Genomic DNA, 19,091 nt, shown 5'->3' with positions numbered 1-19,091 from the left:
AAACGATACAATATGGGTCATAGTCGATAGGCTGACTAAATCAGCTCATTTTCTACCCATCAAGGAGACGTATAGCTCCGATATGTTAGCCCAACTTTATGTTGATAAGATTGTAGCCTTGCACGGCATACCTGTGACTATTATCTCCGACAGAGATACCAGGTACACGTCTCATTTCTGGAAGAGTTTCCAGCAATCTTTGGGCACGCGTTTAAACTTTAGTACGGCTTATCATCCACAGACGGACGGTCAAAGTGAGCGTACTATCCAAACGCTAGAAGACATGCTTCGTGCATGTGCAATCGATTTAGGCGGTAACTGGGATAAGAATCTACCCCTGATCGAATTCTCCTACAATAATAGCTACCACACCAGCATAAAGGCTGCGCCTTTCGAGGCATTATACGGTAGGAAATGTAGATCGCCTGTTTGTTGGGCGGAAGTAGGAGAGGTCCAATTATCGGGACCAGAGATAGTTTTCCAGACGACGGACAAGATTGTCCAGATCCGGGAACGTCTCAAGGCTGCCCGCGATAGGCAAAAGAGCTACGCTGATCCGAAGCGTAAGGACCTTCACTTTGAAGTAGGTGAAAAGGTACTGCTTAAAGTGTCACCCTGGAAGGGGGTGATGCGTTTCGGCAAGAAAGGCAAACTGAGTCCGAGGTACATAGGACCTTTTGAGGTCATTGAACGTGTCGGATCAGTCGCCTATAAGCTGAACTTGCCAGAAGAGCTCAATGGAATTCACAATGTGTTCCACATCTGCAATCTCAAGAAGTGCTTCGCCGATGAATCATTGGTGATTCCACGCACAGATGTGCATATAGATGAGAGCTTAAAGTTTGTAGAAAATCCCCTGTCGATTGAAGATCGACAAGTGAAAAAGCTTCGCAGAAAACACGTACCGATTGTGAAAGTAAAATGGGATGCTCGTAGAGGTCCCGAATATACGTGGGAAGTCGAAGCCACAATGAAAGAAAAGTACCCCTATTTATTTGAGTAAATCTCGGGTTGAGATTTATTTTAAGGGGGTGAGGATGTAACACCTCGAATTTTTGTGTCCAATAATGTGTTAACACGTGTCAATTGATTACACGTGGCATTGATATTAAATAAAGGACTAATATTGACAAACTTTGAAAGTATATAAATTCGAGGGTTATAAATGCCAATCAAGGGTAAATATACTGTATAGTAACCCTAAATAATGCTTGTACCTTCAAACGAGTAAATCATAGATCGTACGGAAGTGAAACGCGGAAGAAAGTGAGAGATTACAAACCACAGGGGTTAACTGTGTCAACATGTTTAATTATACCTCTGAGTGACCCTTTAATGTTCCCAAGGTTTTGTAACGGTATTATACACTCACTAGAATGTAATATATAAATTCCGCGAAGTTCCGTTATAAGACGAGAAAGTTACGATTGAATTCGTGTGAGAAGGGTTAAAAGCGTCAATAATATAAATTAAGGCCTTCTGGAATATAAATAAATTAACCAGGGGCTTAACAATACGGGTAAATAACGCGAGGTCCCTAATCGTAATTAATCGAGGGCCTTATCGCAAAGTTACCCCTTCAAACCCGAAAGGTCAGGTAATTAATTACCAAGATTTTTAATCATTACAAAAAGATTTGAAAAAAGATTTATTTTTAACCCCTTACGGACCGTAAAGGGTATGCCTTACGGACCGTAAGGAGGGGGAATGATTGCTGATGATCCGCCTATGGCTTACGGACCGCAAGGCCGAAGCCATACGGTCCGTAAGAGGCGCCCAGCGACATAAATGTGGCTGTTGGCTGATTTAAGCGGCCAAACATGAAGTAATGGGTTTTTCAGAAGTATGGTTGCCCCCTACTCGACCCATAACCCTCTAGGACACATGCCATTCATCCCTTATCAGTTGTAGAGTGTTGTGTAATGATCTAAGGGCTTGACATTGGCTATAAATAGCATGCTTATGCTCACAACTTTCATCACAACTCAAACACTCTCATCTGATCATTCCAAAAGCTTTCAAGTCTTCTTCTCTGCTCTATAATCAAGTCTTAACTTCAGTAAGTTGCTTAGATCCTTTGTAGTTCAATTTATGCTTAGTAAATAGCTAAAAACCAAACCGTCGTAAATACGGTTTGACTTTAAAATAAATCCGTGATGGTTCTGTCTTATGACGAATCAAAGGTAGTTATAAATTGGTATTTATGTGGGTAATAACCCTCTAAAAGGGTTCCCTCTGATCACCACTCTAACTATGTCAAATGTCGAGTCAAACGTGCGCTTAAAAAGTCAACAGAAAACTATTTTGCCGTTTTATACATAATCTGTAATGTATATGCTATGGAACCTGTTTAGACACTCATAAAACATGATAATAAGTATATAAACTTGTTTGCGCTCGTTTGAATCGACCATTTGCTATATTGACCCGGTTCGGAGCCGAATGTCGCAAAAGTTTGACTTTTGTTTTGACTTCAGTTCTGACCCGTTTTAGTAAGGTATAGATATGCCTTAGGACTCTCTTAGGACCAGGTTACATGATGGTATAAACCTCTGTGATCGGTTCATGAATTGTCCGAGTCTTTTACGCATTTCCGTTAATCGCCTAAAAGTTGACCGTAACGGCCTTTTAAAAATAAAACGAGTATTTCGGACACGTGAATGGACTATAACCTTGCTTACTAAATTATAAGCATGTCCTTAAAGTTTCACGTCAATCCGAGGTCTAGAATGAGAGTTATGCTAAAAAGCGCAATTAAAGTAAACTTTTGTAATTAACGGCGCAATTAGCATAACGCCCATCTAAACCAAGATTTCGTCACCAAAACTTTTACCCACTGTTATAAAATAATATTTTTGGAATTTTAAATACTTTTAATAATTTTTACCATGCTCATAACCTGCGGTTATGGCTACGGTTCGGTAAATACCGAATATGCCCTTTTCGGCCAAAACTTGAGTTCTACAAGGTCTTTTGACCCGATTCCAGTTGCTACCGATTTTAAATAATAAATAAAGTATTTTAGACCTTATAAACTGTTCGGGAAACTCAGATTTCCTGTAGAACTCGAAAAGCTCTTTAAAAGTCTTTAAAATGACCGAAAAGCCCCTACGGGGCATAATATTAACTTAAACTCGTTACGGGCATCACGGAAGGTATCCTACTGATACCACAACCTCTTTAAGGCATATTGACTTAGGAAATAAGCGTAAGACTCTCATGGTTAACCGTTTCGCCTATTGCGCGCACGGTTCGGCTTATGAAACTAGTTTTCATAAATTAGCCGATACGGGTCAAATCATATTATTTGAACCCCAAAATCCAGAGTGTGAACCATAAACCCATATAAAACAAGTCTTTGAACTTGTTGGGTCAGAATCACACTCCATTCTCGGTTTTCGCCTTTCACGCGATTAAACCATATTTATATTCCGGAACCAACCGGTCTAGGCTACGGCCAATATAAAGACCCGTTAGGATTCTAAGAGGTTAATTAAAACCTTCGTTCCAGATTAGGAGCCCCAGTAAAAGCTATCGGTGATTTAATCAAACTAAGGAATAATACTTGCAAAGGTAAATACTTTAACTTATTTCCCCTATACGGGCTTGGGTTACGGTATGTTAATACCGCTTGATTGAGCATTATATTTTTCCATCGCTTAGGTGGTTAATTAAATAATATGATCGGCTCATTTAAACAGTTTTGTTTCTTAAAAGCCTTTGGGGGGGTTTAATGACCGTTGTCCCGGATATCCTTGGCATCATTTTACGAAATGGCCACGACCATCGACATCCCGGTGTAGGCGTACACCCGGTATATATTGTCGACATTAAATTAAAAGACGTAGCCGTTGGTTTTCATACTACGGTTTTACGCAATGTGGTGTGTCTATAAATCTTTAACCTGGCACGACCCGGGCTACTGAACGCATAAAAGAACATGTAAAACGTTCACAAGATTTTAATAATTTTCCCAAGTTATAAAAGAGTTTGTGCCTTGTGCATTCAAATCAATTTTTAATGAACATTTTCAAATGTGTCAGTTGAATGTATTTACCAGTGTAAACTGACGTATTTTCCCCAAAAAGATTAAGTGCAGGTACTATACGAAATTGGCTGGTATTAGCTTCCTAAGCATCACGAATAGTCTCGCAAACTCGATGCCGTATCTGAATGAACACTATTTTTATTTTGATCCGCTGTGGATACATTCGACTTCTGTAATATATTTAATATTACAACCAGAGGTTGAAGTATATATTTATCTTTAAGCTTCCGTTGTACATTTATATAATTGTGTGGTTTGACTATATTGTTGCCAACTACGTCACGGTAATCCCCCACCGGGCCCACCGGTGATACACGTGGAAATCGGGGTGTGACACACATAGTCGGGATTAGTTGGAGGATTGGACACGTATCATTACATAGTTGAACGATAAATTTCCTTTCCTTAGTTGGAGATTCGGGACATGTGTCGTCGGATATTTGGACAAAAAAATTTTGTATGTTACAGTTACCTCACTTCCAAGTCGAAAACGCAATGGTTGGCTTTCACAACTAACATGATCATGTTTTGTTTTAACATGAACATGTTAGTTTAGTGTACCTAACATTCCAGTTTCATGTTTCAACATGATCATGCTTTTGTTAAACATGATCATGTTCTTTTAGTCTGCAGCAGGTCTAAAACGCAATGGGTTGGGTTTCACAACATGATCATGTTTCTGTTTTAACATGATCATGTTTATGTTTTAACATGATCATGTCAGTTTGTACAGTACATTATAGGTCTAAAACGCAATGGGCTAAAAATACAAAAAAAATGTGTTTTTTTTTTCATATTGTGTTATAAAACTCAATGGATTAAAAGCATAAAAAAATATTTTTTATTGTGTTATAAAAACGCAATGTACTAAAAACACAATTAAATGTTTTGTTTCTAAAACGCAATAAACTAAAAACACAAAGAAATGTCCTTTTTTTCTAAAACGCAATAAGCTAAAAAACACAAAGAAATATATTGGAGCTAACAATGGAAACAAAGGACCACTTTAAATTGTAGTCAAAGTTGTTACAATTTTCCTTGTACAGTTCCTAATTATATGTTGTTTCCTTTGTAAATTATTTGTTATATATTCTCAATGTAATAGAACATACCATTTTCACGGTGAATCATTATCTAAACCTAATATGGTATCAGCCTAACCTGGTTCCTCTTTTTCCTCTCATCTGCCATTTTCCTTTTCTTCTCTGTTGAAATCTCGACCCATCCCATGTCTTCTTCCACAGAAAATTCTCTTTCCATGGCCACTCTCCTTCATATGCTTACAATTAAACTATCCTCATCTAATTTTCTTGTATGGCGAAATCAAGTGTCCACCATGCTGCTGCATCAGAACTGGTTGCGTTATGTGGATGGTTCATACCCTGTTCCATCCAAAACTATCTCTAGTGACAACAAAGAAGTCGTGAACCCAGATTACACCACCTGGTTTGAAACTGATCAACTCATACTTCTACTTCTTCATTCTTCTCTTTCTGAAGAAGCTATGGCAGAAGTTTTGGGTCTATCTTCTTCCCGAGAAGTCTGGAAAGCATTAGATTCAGCATACAGTAATGATTCCATGGAACGTTCGCAGAATCTTAAAGACTCACTACGACAATTAAAAAAGGGTAATCTTTCAGTCTCTGAATTTTCTAAACAGTTTAAAGCTATTTGTGATAAACTTGCAGCCATTGGAAAACCCGTATCTGATGACGACAAAAGTCATTGGTTCCTATGCGGTTTAGGTCCGACATTTGAAACTTTTTCTATTGCTCAAAGAGCCATTCAACCCAGGCCTCCCTTTCGAGATCTGCTCGCTCGGGCAGAGGGTCATGAGTTATTTGTCTCCTCTCTTCATGGTTCCACTCCTGCCCCTGTAGCCTTTACTGCTCATCATCGGTCTTCATATCAACAGCCTTCTCGTGGTCGAGGCAGGTCTGGTCATTTTAATAACCGTGGCACCTCCTCCTCTCGAGGACGAGGACGTCGTCAGCCTCATTGTCAACTGTGTAGGCGTGACGGCCACTATGCTTCTTCATGTCCAGATCTGCAATCCTATGCTCAAAAGCCCTCTTATTCAGCAGCAAATCTTGCTGAAGCCTTTTATGCAGATTGTAAGATAAATGATTCATCTCTGGATTGGTGCGCTGATTCCGGGGCCACAGCTCATATGTCATCACCAGCAAATAATCTTGAATCCACAGCCCCTTATCATGGTCATGACAAGGTTGTCTTTGGAAATGGTAATATACTCCCCATATCTCATGTTGGTACTTATTCAATTAATCCACAATTGAAATTACAAGATGTTTTGATAGTCCCAAATCTCAAGAAGAACCTACTTTCGGTTAGCAAGTTAACTAACGATTACCCGGTTGACTTCGTGTTTTCTCGATCTTATTTTATTATACAGGACTCAGTCACCAAAGCAATTCTGGCCAAAGGAACACATAAAGATGGGCTTTATATCTTGAGTCCCGGTTTTCAAGCTCTTGCTACTTCGGTTATCTCATCTCCCAAGGCATCTTTTGAATTATGGCATAAACGCCTTGGTCATGTTAATTTTGATGTTATTTCAGTTTTAAATAAACATGGACTATTAAATCTTACATCTATTTTACCCAGACCAACGATTTGTTCCTCTTGTGAACTTTCAAAACAACATCGGTTGCCCTTTCAGTTGAATGAAAAACGTTCTTTAAGTGTGCTTGATATGGTGCATTGTGACTTATGGGGGCCCGCTCCCGTTGTTTCTCGTGATGGTTATAGATACTATGCTTGTTTTATTGACGATTATTCAAGGTTTACATGGTTTTATCCATTGAAAACCAAATCAGCTTTCTTTGAGGTGCTTAAAATTTTTTTGTCGTTCGTCCAAACACAATTTGCTTGTAAATTAAAGGTGTTCCAAAGTGATGGAGGTACCGAATTTCTAAACAATCAAGTTCGGGACTTATTCCTTGCAAATGGCACTCATCATCAAATGTCATGTCCATACACCCCAGAACAAAATGGACGAGCAGAACGCAAACACCGACACTTAACCGAAACTGGACTTGCAATGTTATTTGGGGCAAACGCCCCTGCCACTTTTTGGGTAGACGCTTTTTCTTCAGCCGCATATGTTATTAATCGACTTCCCACTAAAGTTCTACAAGACAAATCTCCGTATGAGCTTCTTTTTCATACGCTTCCAAATTTCAACAACTTCAAAGTGTTTGGATGCCGAGTTTTTCCATACTTGCGACCTTATACGGATCACAAACTTGCACCGCGGAGCATTGAATGTATCTTTATTGGCTATTGTACTCAATACAAAGGGTACAAATGTTTGGATCCAACAACGTCTCGCATTTACATCACTCGCCATGCACGGTTTGATGAGGGTTCATTTCCATTCTCAAAAGAAAATTCTCAAATTAATATGTCTACACTAATTTTGAGTTCTTTTGCTGATGACCTTCCTCAGCCTACTATTTCCAACCCTTTAGTAACACCTCTACATCCTACTCCCTTAGAATCCTCCACCCACTGCCCTTCATGCATGCATGAAAATACTCCACATATCACCTCTCTCATGTCGACCCCACCAGACACTCCTACACACCCACCATCACCCAACTCTTCTTCCACCCATTCCATACCATCCTCACTTCACCCACATTCCTCGACATCCTCACCTGACCAACACGTCTCACCCGCATCATCCAACCCATCTCCCATACCACACCCAACCGAAGTCACCTCCGGTATTAACTCACCACCCGCAAACGCACCACTCTCATCTTCGACTTCATCCCACCCAATGATTACAAGGGGCAAAGCAGGCATAACAAAACCGAAGCATGTGGTAAATCTTCTTGCTATAGCTCCAACTTCTCTTCACAATGCTCTTCTCACTGCTACGGAACCGAAAGGGTTCAAATCCGCCTCCAAACAACAACACTGGTGTGATGCTATGGCTGAAGAAATTAACGCTCTACATCTCAATAACACGTGGACTCTTGTTCCCCGTCCTTCCAATACAAATGTTGTTGGCTCGAAATGGGTATTTCGAACAAAATATCATGCGGATGGGACGATTGATCGTTATAAAGCACGTCTCGTAGCGCAAGGTTTTACACAAATTCCGGGTTTCGATTTCTCGCATACCTTTAGTCCTGTCGTTAAAGCTACCACTGTTCGTCTTGTTCTATCCTTGGCTGTGACAAATCGATGGTGTCTACACCAACTAGATGTAAAAAATGCGTTTCTTAATGGAACTCTTCGAGAAACCGTTTACATGGAGCAACCACCAGGCTATGTTGACTCTACCAATCCAAATTATGTTTGTCCGCTAAATAAAGCACTTTACGGCCTTAAACAAGCTCCAAGGGCTTGGTTTCAACGTCTTAGCAATTTTCTAGTGCACCAAGGTTTCAAATGTAGTCAAGCCGACACCTCTCTTTTTATTTTCCATCGTGGCTCATGTCTCCTATACTTATTAGTATACGTTGACGATATCATTCTTTGCGGGAATCACGAGCCATCCGTTAGACGTTTTATTGATCACCTACAAAGCGAATTTGCCATTAAAGATTTGGGAAAATTAAGTTACTTTCTTGGTCTTGAAGTCTCCTATACGACTGATGGGTTATTTTTGAGTCAAACCAAGTATGCTAGTGACATTCTAAATCGTGCCGGTCTTCTAGACTCCAAACCAGTTGGGACACCTCTTGGTACTGGTGATGTTTTCAAAAGCAATGGTACAACTTTTCATGATCCTTCTTTGTATCGATCACTCGTTGGTGCACTTCAGTACCTAACTATCACTAGGCCAGATCTTTCTTATGCCGTCAACCAAGCCAGTCAGTTTCTGCACTCCCCAACGACTGAACATTTCCAAATGATTAAACGAATCATGAGATATGTTAAAGGCACTCTCACTTATGGGCTTCATTTCTCTTATCCTACAAAATCAACACTTGTAGGATATTCCGATGCTGACTGGGCTCGATGCATTGAAACCCGACGCTCTACTTATGGATATTCGATTTTTTTTGGTGGAAACCTCGTATCTTGGAGTGCCAAAAAGCAACCTACCGTTTCACGTTCCAGTTGCGAGTCTGAATACCGTGCTATGGCGAACACCGCTGCTGAACTCATATGGATCTCTCATTTGTTACGAGATCTTAACGCTTTACCATCTGAACGACCGACCTTACTGTGTGACAACTTAAGTGCTATTTTCCTTAGCCAAAATCCAGTTGCTCACCGACGGGCAAAGCACATTGACATTGATTATCACTTTGTGCGTGAACTCGTGTCCGCCGGTAAACTACACACACAATTTGTACCTACCAAGCTTCAAGTGGCCGACATTTTCACGAAACCTCTACCAAGACCCCTCTTTGAATCCTTTCGTGATCAATTACGAGTTCGTCCGCCACCCGTTCGCTTGAGGGGGGGTATTGGAGCTAACAATGGAAACAAAGGACCACTTTAAATTGTAGTCAAAGTTGTTACAATTTTCCTTGTACAGTTCCTAATTATATGTTGTTTCCTTTGTAAATTATTTGTTATATATTCTCAATGTAATAGAACATATCATTTTCACGGTGAATCATTATCTAAACCTAATAAAATATCTTTTTTTTTAAATCGCAATGGACTAAAAACAAAAAAAAAGTGTTTTTTCATTCTTTTATAAAACGCAGTGACTTAATTCAAAAACCCAGATCGTAAAACGCAATTCAAAAATTTCTTACACAGTCCGAAGCCGATTTCTTCGAATTTTTTCGACGATTAACGAAATTTTAATGTTAGAAATACTTATCAACGATCGAATCGAACAAATCGAGTGATTCACTTCAAAATCACGGGGAAAAAAGAGAAATTGTATGAAATTGAACCGAGTTTCTTCAAAAAAAAAATGAACACATTGATTGGGTGTTTGAATCATTGACGATGACGGAAATCGCATTATGATGTAGTGATTATTGAGATAGAAAGTGAAGAAAAGGTTAAAGATGATAGGTTTAGAAAATTATGGGTTTTGAAGTTATAAGGAAAGAAGAAAAAGAGAAGATTGGATAAATTGACAAAAATACTCTTCCTCTTTATTTTTAAATTTTGTCGAATGTCATAACCCTATTGCTTCCTATATTTGCTAGCTAACTCCTATTTAATATTTTCACTTTTTGCCATGCTTGCAGTGTGCACACATAATGTATATATGTGTGGGCGCTCAGGGGGCAAAAGTGAAATGGTACAAACTTTAACGTTATTTTACTAATTTCGTGAAAATGCCGTTAAAAGCGGCGGATGGTTAATCATGCATCATGTGGTGGCGTTGATAGCTAAAAGAAACGCGGGTACATGCACTAATCGGCTTCTGTCCCGATGGTTTGAATGTTATGTGCCTTAGGTCCAAGGTTTGATACAAAACTACAATCTAGTCGGGGTTCTCACTGGAAGCAGTCTCTCTATTCCTGCGGGGTAGAGGTAAGGCTGTCTACATCTACACTCCTCAGACCCTGCCTTAGCTTTGCTATTTGTGGGATTTTGAGTATGATGATGACTTGTAGCGAAACCCACCTAATATAGCATAGCACAACACAGCACAGCACAGCACAGCGCAGCGCAGCACAGCACAGCACAGCACAGCACAACATAGCATAGCATAATAGAATAGAATAGGAAGTTTATTTGGGTAGGAAGCTTAAGAAGAAGTAATCTTGACCATCCATTTATTTAATCAAGGCTAAGATTAAATGAGTGAAAGTGAAGGAAAAAAATTAGGCGCGTGGGTTTTTCTAGGGGCATTATAGTCAATCCAAGACAATAGTTTATCTCTCCTCCAATTCCTCCCATTTTTTAAACGTTAATAACTCTTTCATACGACATTATTTTTTTTATAAAGGTTGCACCAAAAAAACGAGCGTTTTTTATCTTTAAAACGAGTATACTATTGCTATATTTTCAAAAAAAAAATCGAAAACCCAGTTGCGTAAAACGCAATGGAAAAAAACCCTAAAAAATGACATTTTTCTAAAACGCAACGCACCAAAAACACAAAGAAATGTCTTATTTGTAAAACGCAATGGTCAGAAAACACAAAGAAATGTCTTATTTCTAAAACGCAATAGCCTAAAAACACAAAAGAAAGTGCACTTTCTAAAACGCAATGGACTGAAAACACATAAATGTGTTTTACCTAAAACGCAATACACCAAAAAACACAAAGAAATGTCTTATTTCTAAAACGCAATGGTCAGAAAACACTTAAAATGTCTGTTTTCTAAAACGAAATGGACTGAAAACACATAAAAATGTGTTTTTACCTAAAACGCAATGCACCAAAAAACACAAAGAAATGTCTTATTTATAAAACGCAATGGCCAGAAAACACTTAAAAAATGTCTTATTTCTTAAACGCAATGGCCTAAAAAAACAAAAGAAAGTGTTCTCTCTAAAACGCAATGGACTGAAAACACCTAAAAATGTGTTTTACCTAAAACGCAATGACTAAATCAAAAACCCAGATCGTAAAAATGAAATTAAAGAATTTCGTACATGGATCGAAGCCGATTTCTTCAACGATTGATGAAATTTGAATGATAGAAATACTTATCAGCGATCAAATCGAACGGATCGAGTGATTATCTTCAAAATCACGGGAAAAAAATGAGATATTGTATGAAATTAAATTGGGTTTCTTCAAAAAAGCTGAGGAACACGTTGATTGGGTGTTTGAATCATTGATTGGTGACGAAAATCGCACTATAATGTAGTGATTATTGAGATAGAAAGTGAAGAATGATTGAAGATGGTGGATTTTGAAGTTACTCGGGAGAAAAGGAAAAAGGAAATATACGACTGCCTAAAATATCATTCTTCTTTATTTTAAATTTTGTCACATGTACTAATCCTATTGCCTCATAGCCAAAATAAACTTTTTATTTGATCCTCACCCTAATATAATATAATATAATATAATATAATATAATATAATATAATATAATATAATATAATATAATATAATATAATATAATATAATATAATATAATATAATATAATATAATATAATATAATATAATATAATATAATATAATATAATATAATATAATATAATTTAATATAATATAATTTAATTTAAAATTGATTTTAGTAGTTTTGAATATGAGGAGACTCAAGGTAGCTTCCGGTGGAAGTCTCAAGCCCTGATGAGTTGACACAACCAACAATGGCGAACGATCGATCCACTAAAAAACCTGCAAAATCAAGTATCAGCAGCAGCAATAATCCAAGTAAAAAAAGAAAGAAGGAGAATTCTGCTTCAGACAAGGTGAAACTTCATAATCAGCCTGCCTAGCCTAGCTTACTTATTTCTTTCTTTCAGTTTAAAATGTTTGCTGTTTGGTAGGTTAAGAAGACGAATGCAGTTGAGGAACCAAAAGGCTGCCACCAATGTAAGAAGGTAAAAGACCATGTGGTTGAATGCACAAAGTGTCACTCCAAGAGATACTGCGTCGCTTGCATCACTAAATGGTATTATTATTATTATTCTTTATTCTTCATTTAATTAATGTCTTCTTCCCAAACAAAACAAAACAAAACAAAACTACGTGCTTTCTTTCTTTCTTTGTACAACTCCCATTTAGGGCTCAAAGGAGTTTGCCTTGTAGGTACCCCCATGTATCCGAAGAGGAGTTTGTTAAAGCCTGCCCTGTTTGTTGCAATTATTGCAATTGCAAAGCATGCCTGCGCCGCTTTTCACCTAAAGTTGGTTTCCGCAGCAGCAAACACTTTTGATCTATCTTATTATATCTGTAATTAATAATTCCCTGAGTGTATTATTAACTTGTTCATTGATGTTTTATGCAGCAGGGGGGGTATAGTTGCTCTGAACCTGATAAAATCAAACACTCCAAACAAATCCTGCACAAAGTCTTACCTTTTGTCACAAAACTCAATCAACACCAACTCATGGAGAAGGAAATAGAGGCTAAGCTTAAAGGTAACTCCTCCTCCTCCTCCTTTCCATTTTTTTTATAAGTAAGTAATAAGTTTGACTCCATTTAACCTATTGTTATCTCATTGACAGGCGTAACTATATCAGACTTACAATTACAGGATGCCGACTGTGAGGTTGACGATGATATATTTTGGTAAGTCATCAAATGCCTCATTTTTCTTCTTCTTATACTACTTCTAAGTTATCTTTTACGCAGTGACAACTGTGGAGCGTATTCCTTTGATTTTTATAGAAGTTGTGCATGTGGATATGATTTATGCCTTTCGTGTTGCCGAGAGTTGCGTGATGGCCAACTTAAGCGTATGACCATTGGGTGGAAAGCCCGCATAGATGGTAGCATTCCTTGCCCACCGAAAGAAATTGGTGGTTGTAATGATGGCACCCTTGACTTAAAACGCATATTGTCTGTCAATTGGATTGTAAATCTTTTAGAGAAAGCACAAAGGGTATACAAATTCAACAACAGTTATGATAGTCCCCAAACTTGTATGGAATCCAGTGCTAGCTTTTTGTATTCTTTGAGTGCTAAAGACATTCAACCTCAACATATGCAGCATTTCCAATCACATTGGTCAAAAGGTGAGCCAATAATAGTCAATGATGTTCTTTCAACTTCTTCGGGGCTAAGCTGGGAGCCAATGGTTTTGTGGCGTGCTTTTCGTGACATCACAAAAAGTGGCAGTCATTCCCATGCTTATGAAGTGAAAGCAATCAACTGCTTGGATTGGAGTGAGGTCAGTATGTTGGATATACTTGTTACATTGAAAACCTAATATTAACATATGTTACTATCGCTCATGATATATAGGTGACTATAGACCTTAGCAAATTCACCAAGGGATACTCTGAAGCTCAAGTTCATAAGCAGGGGTCGCCGTTGATTTTGAAGTTGGAAGACTGGAAACCTTCTTGCTTATCACAAGGAGAATGGCCACGTCATTTTGTTGAATTGATTAACCGCTTGCCTTTTAAAGATTACACTAACCCTCATAACGGCTACCTTAATGTGGCTACTAAGTTGCCTGATCTATCATCAAAACCAGACATGGGTCCAAAGATGGATATTGCTTATGGAGACTCCGTTACTAAGCTTCACTATGAAAAATCTGATACTGTAAGGTTTCTTTAACTTCAAAATGCTACTTTTGTTCTCATACGCGTGCTTACATACAATTATAGGAAGATGCAATCAGCTCGAACCTATAATATATTCTGTTGTTGGATAATCATCACGGTTTTAACATGAAGTTATCGCATTTTCAAGATTAGGTTGTTATTGATGAAAGTATTTAAAATTATTAACTTGTAGGTGAATGTACTGACACATACAAAATCCATTGTCATTACATCCACAAAGCTTAACAAGGCAAAAAAAGTGAAAGAAAAGCATGGTGACGCAATGGAGGGAATCGCTCTGTGGGATGTATTTCATAGGCAAGACGTAGCTAAATTAGAGGAATATTTAAGAAATCACACAGCAGAGTTTAGGCATACCGATTGTCTTTCAGTTGAGCAGGTAATTCTACACAATTGCAAGATTCCTTCAAAACTATTATCGCTTGTTATCATAACAAATATTGATGATACTGATTTGGGTCCAGAAGATATGCGAGTTCAACATATGAGATCATTTAATCATCGGAATTGGAGTCTTATTTTTTCTGTATTATCTCCTTTGCATGTTTTTAGATCTGCTTTACTGTCGATGCAACCCTGTTGGGTGAACCATTGTATCTATGTTTTAGAGGTGACGAAATAGGCAGGTCGGGCTGGTTGAATAACACGTTTGGGTCAACATGAGTAAATTTTTTGTATCAGTTAAAATGGGTGTGGTTGGCCTGAAATAGTCTGTCCAATCCAAATTAATTCTTCTTATAGGCACTTAGTATGTCGTATATGATTACATAAGTTTTATTATTTCAATAATAACCTACAGTTATAAATAAAATGATTTAAGAGGTTGAATGCATTCATGGGCGAAGGATAGTGGGGGCGGGAGGGGGCGGCCGACCCCCCGAACTTTTTGCTCAGTAGTGGAGAGTATGTAGTTTTCGTATAGAATTTTTGGGTATATACGTTTTTGACCCCCCGTTTTATAGAAATTTTTTGGTATATACATTTTCGACCCCCCGGTCGGAAATCTCAAGATTCGCCAGTGAATGCATTAGAAATACAGTTTGGGAAAGTTTTGACCCGTTTAATCCGTTTGGCCTTTTTCATCTTTAACTTGTCTTTTTTTACCCGTTTTACCTGTTAGAGGTGAAACATAAACCAAATCTACTCATTTATAATTAAATGGGTTGACAATGCTACTTTTACTCTTTATCAATTGTGTAGTAATTTGCTAGATTAATTAGAATGCATTTGTTCAAAAGCTTATGTGATGCTGCAGGTTTTTCACCCTATACATGACCGGACTTTTTACCTGAACGTTGAACATAAAAGGAAGCTTAAAGAGGAATTTGGTATTTCTTTAACAAGCTTGTTTCTGATTGCTTGTAATGTAACAAATTCATCAAATCCTTTTTATGCTGATTAGGAATCGAACCATGGATCTTCAAACAAAAACTCGGTGATGCGGTTTTTATACCAGCTGGTTGTCCTTACCAAGTTAGAAACTTGAAGGTCAGCGTATAGGTATCACTGGTGTATTTCAAACATTATTTGTTTGCTAATATAGTTTCCTCCTTTTACAGTCATGCACCAAGGTTGAACTCAACTTTATTTCACCTGAAAGTCTTGGCGAATGCATCCGCTTACAAACAGAACTCCGTATGCTTCCCAACAATCACAGGGCCAAAGAACAAGAATTAAACGTAATTTTTTTTAAATTTCTGCACATAATTTTCTCATTAATCAAATCAAGAAACTGGAGGCCGGGTGCATGTTTTTCTTTTATATAACCTCTCGCTTTTTTTGTTGTACAGATTGGGAAAATGATGATTTATGCATTAGACCACGTTGTATCGGAATTGTCGGGATTTATAGATTCAAATGGGCCCGCTGATGATCTTCAAAATCAATTCGCACAGGAGCTCGAGATCTTAAATGGTATGTAAACCACAACATTCAACATTCAACCTAATGTGTTTGAACATTATTACATAGTATTGTATTAAACTTTGGTGTAGGAGGCAATGGTATGGATATTAACAATCACACCAATGGCTGGGTATGTGATTCCGAGAGTGACGACAGTGCTTTATCACCATCGGTCAACCATACAGTTAATCACCAGTCTGCCACCATAGAAGATTCAGGTACATCAGAGACGTTTCAAGGGCACGCTGTCGGACAACCAGGAAAAGAGATATTACAAGCTGTTATGGACCGCTACCCGGAAACATTTCAAGGGGTAAAAATTGGTTCAAAACCGTACTGGCTGTCCATTTTGGAAGAATTGCATGTGTTCATCAAAGGTTTTCTAGAAGCATCCGTGGATGCGTTGACGGAGGACGAGATCACTAGCCTTAAGGCGGATTTGAATGAGTTTGAGAGTTTGGGGTTCGATCTGTCATGGGCCCGTAAGAGGCTAGACATGGTGAAAAAACTCAAATTTGGAAATGACCCATTGAGACAGGAGCTGCGGGTACTAGAAGAATCTTTAACATTATTACATAAAGAGTTGGTGGATGCAAATGCGAGGTTGGAGAAGGCTCGGTTAGATTATGATAGGGCTACATATGCCCGAAACAAGAAGGTAGATGAGGTGGCACGGAAGTTTGGAGCTGAATATGAGGACGTATTAAATGGGAAGCTTGGTTTCGGTATGCTGCCTGGACATTAGCTTATTAAGTGAGAGTTTTAGGTTTTGAGTAGTTTAGTGTATTATATGGCAGGCAGTGATGTTAAAATGTGATATGTTGCCTTTCTTATGTCTAAATATAAAAAAAAATGTTTGGGACATTATTTACTTGGTGAAGAAGAAGTATTGTTTTTAAAAAAGTAAAGGTTGCGATGAAGGGTTAATTGTAAGAATGAAGTTTGGAGTTTTAGAATGTTGAATTATTATTATGTTTCTGGGAATGGGAATGGGAATGGGAATTGTTGTAGAAAGTTGGTGTGTGCATTTCATCAAGCCATTCAAGGCCAAAACATAAAAAAAAAAATAAAAAAAAAAATAACAAAAATGTTGCTTCTGTGAAGAAAATAACCATAAACTATGCCTTCAGGTAACATCCATACAGAAAAAGCAATGTTTAACAAAGAAATCCATAATACCAGCCAGCAAGCAATATGGTAGCATCAGTGACCGACTCGTTTAATGTTCATTTACGAATACGAGGTAACTTAGTAACACTAACCGATAAGGCTACTGGGTGTGGTGGGCAAGGGGGGCGTTTTCCGACACGTAGGCAAAGGCCAAAACCATGGGATGGTGGGCAACCCAAAAAAAGTCAATCACCCTTTGGTGACTCACACCATCTGCGGCGGGAGTTTGGTCGACATCGGTTCGGTTCATTACGGTATCGATATGATACCGGCACCTACTGTAAGACAAAAACATAAAAATAAATTCGAAAGAAAAGTTTATTGAAGTTTATGGGTTGTTTGATACCTTTAATAAAGTTTAGGGTGTAAGAAGTAAAATGAGTAAACTACAGGGGTTGAAAGTGAAAGATCAATATGTCTTCCCCATTGACACCACCCTTTGGTGACTCACACCATCTGCTAGGGGTGTTAAAAACTATCCGTATCCAAAAATCCGATACGAAATATCCGATATCCGAAATATCCTAAAAATTCGGATATCCGAAATTCCAGATATCCGAATTTTTCGGATTCGGATAGTGATTTTAAACTTTTTCGGATATTTCGGATATCCGAAATATCCGAAAATTTAATTTTTATATTCTTTCGAATATCCGAAAATATCCGAAGTATCCGAAAATATCCAAAAAATATCTGAAAATATCCGAAAACTTATATTCGGATATCCGAAAGTATCCGAAATATCCGGTTCCGAATATAAAAAATAATAAAAAAGTAAAAATTAAATATAAAGTTGGATTTTCGGATATCCGATTCACTATCCGATCGGATATCCGAAATTTCAGATACGAATTCGGATAGTGAAATTTGGTATCCGAAAATTTCGGATATCCGGTTTTGAACACCCCTACCTGCATATCGATTTTCCCACCTCTCTCTCCTTTGAAACCTTTGGTGACCCCATAGCCACATTGTCTAGTGGTATTGGTGGTGATATAAAGATAAAGGACAATCATTGCAATTCACTCTTATTAAAGTTAAAGGTTGTCCATTGTTTGATGCGCTTCAGGCCGGTATCAACTTATAAAAACAAACAGTCTTATATTTTCAGCTTGCAGATCTTCAGACCACATCTTTAGTTGCAAACATAAAAACAGATGAAATCAGCTTGCAGACAATTTATGTCTGCAAAAACAAACAGCACTTTAAAGAGAAAGCTTAAAAGACAATGTCAAAGAAAAGTTTATTAACGTTTCGGGGTTGTTTGACAATTTTATAAAAGTTTATGGTGTAAAAAGTAAACTACAGGGAGTGAAAGTGAAAAATCACTAAATAACAAAAAAAAAAAAAAATGCACTACTTATCAACCTACGTCTTTTTATGGGTTCTTTGATAACTTTAATAAAGTTAAGGGTCTAAGAAGTAAAATGAGTAACATAAGTGACAAATAAGGACCTAGTATAATAACCGAAAGAGAGAGCTTAAAAAACAAATTCAAAATAAAAGTTTATTAAAATTTTAGGGTTGTTTAGTAACTTTATATAAATTTATGGTGTAAAAAGTAAACTAATTAAAGTAGAATGTGTGAAAATGAAAAATCACTAAATGACAAAAAAATGTACTATGATGTGCAACTAGTAATATGTCTTCCCCATTAACACCACCCACCATCCTGCAACGTTGGTGACTCACACCACCGGCTGCTAGGGGTGTTCAAAGCTATCCGTATCCGAAAATCCGATAAAAATATCCGATATCCGAATCCGAAATATTCGAAAACTCGGATATCCGAAATTTCAGATATCCGAATTTTTC

General features: G+C 37.7%; 1 protein-coding gene across 2 annotated transcripts; it reads left to right on the top strand.

The window, feature by feature from the left end:
- Window positions 1–12,209: 12,209 nt before the first annotated feature.
- LOC110891505 (lysine-specific demethylase JMJ25) lies at window positions 12,210–17,057 on the top strand. Of its 2 annotated transcripts, none has more exons than XM_022139207.2 (13): window positions 12,210–12,374; window positions 12,453–12,577; window positions 12,715–12,811; window positions 12,917–13,046; window positions 13,134–13,197; window positions 13,261–13,798; window positions 13,873–14,178; window positions 14,374–14,580; window positions 15,457–15,529; window positions 15,604–15,689; window positions 15,761–15,880; window positions 15,992–16,115; window positions 16,196–17,057. In XM_022139207.2, the coding sequence occupies exons 1-13, from the start codon at window positions 12,273–12,275 to the stop codon at window positions 16,849–16,851; spliced, it is 2,628 nt and encodes an 875-aa protein (XP_021994899.1). In that variant the 5' UTR covers window positions 12,210–12,272; the 3' UTR covers window positions 16,852–17,057. The 2 variants fall into 2 exon arrangements, with proteins under 2 accessions (XP_021994899.1, XP_021994898.1); XM_022139206.2 differs by having other exon boundaries at window positions 12,914–13,046.
- Window positions 17,058–19,091: the final 2,034 nt, after the last annotated feature.

The sequence above is a fragment of the Helianthus annuus genome, chromosome 11 (genome assembly GCF_002127325.2).
Source record: "Helianthus annuus cultivar XRQ/B chromosome 11, HanXRQr2.0-SUNRISE, whole genome shotgun sequence".
Taxonomy (NCBI): domain Eukaryota; kingdom Viridiplantae; phylum Streptophyta; class Magnoliopsida; order Asterales; family Asteraceae; genus Helianthus; species Helianthus annuus.
The sequence above is the reverse complement of the archived record's forward strand: the minus strand, read 5'-3'. Positions and strand labels throughout refer to the sequence as shown.

What these genes read in the sequence shown, in the direction of transcription:
- LOC110891505 (XM_022139206.2), top strand. Translation starts at nt 12,273, where the DNA reads ATGGCGAACGATCGATCCACTAAAAAACCTGCAAAATCAAGTATCAGC. An exon ending in TGCGCCGCTTTTCACCTAAA is followed by an intron (nt 12,812 to 12,913) that starts GTTGGTTTCCGC and finishes TGTTTTATGCAG; the next exon opens with CAGGGGGGGTATAGTTGCTC. An exon ending in GGAGCTCGAGATCTTAAATG is followed by an intron (nt 16,116 to 16,195) that starts GTATGTAAACCA and finishes ACTTTGGTGTAG; the next exon opens with GAGGCAATGGTATGGATATT.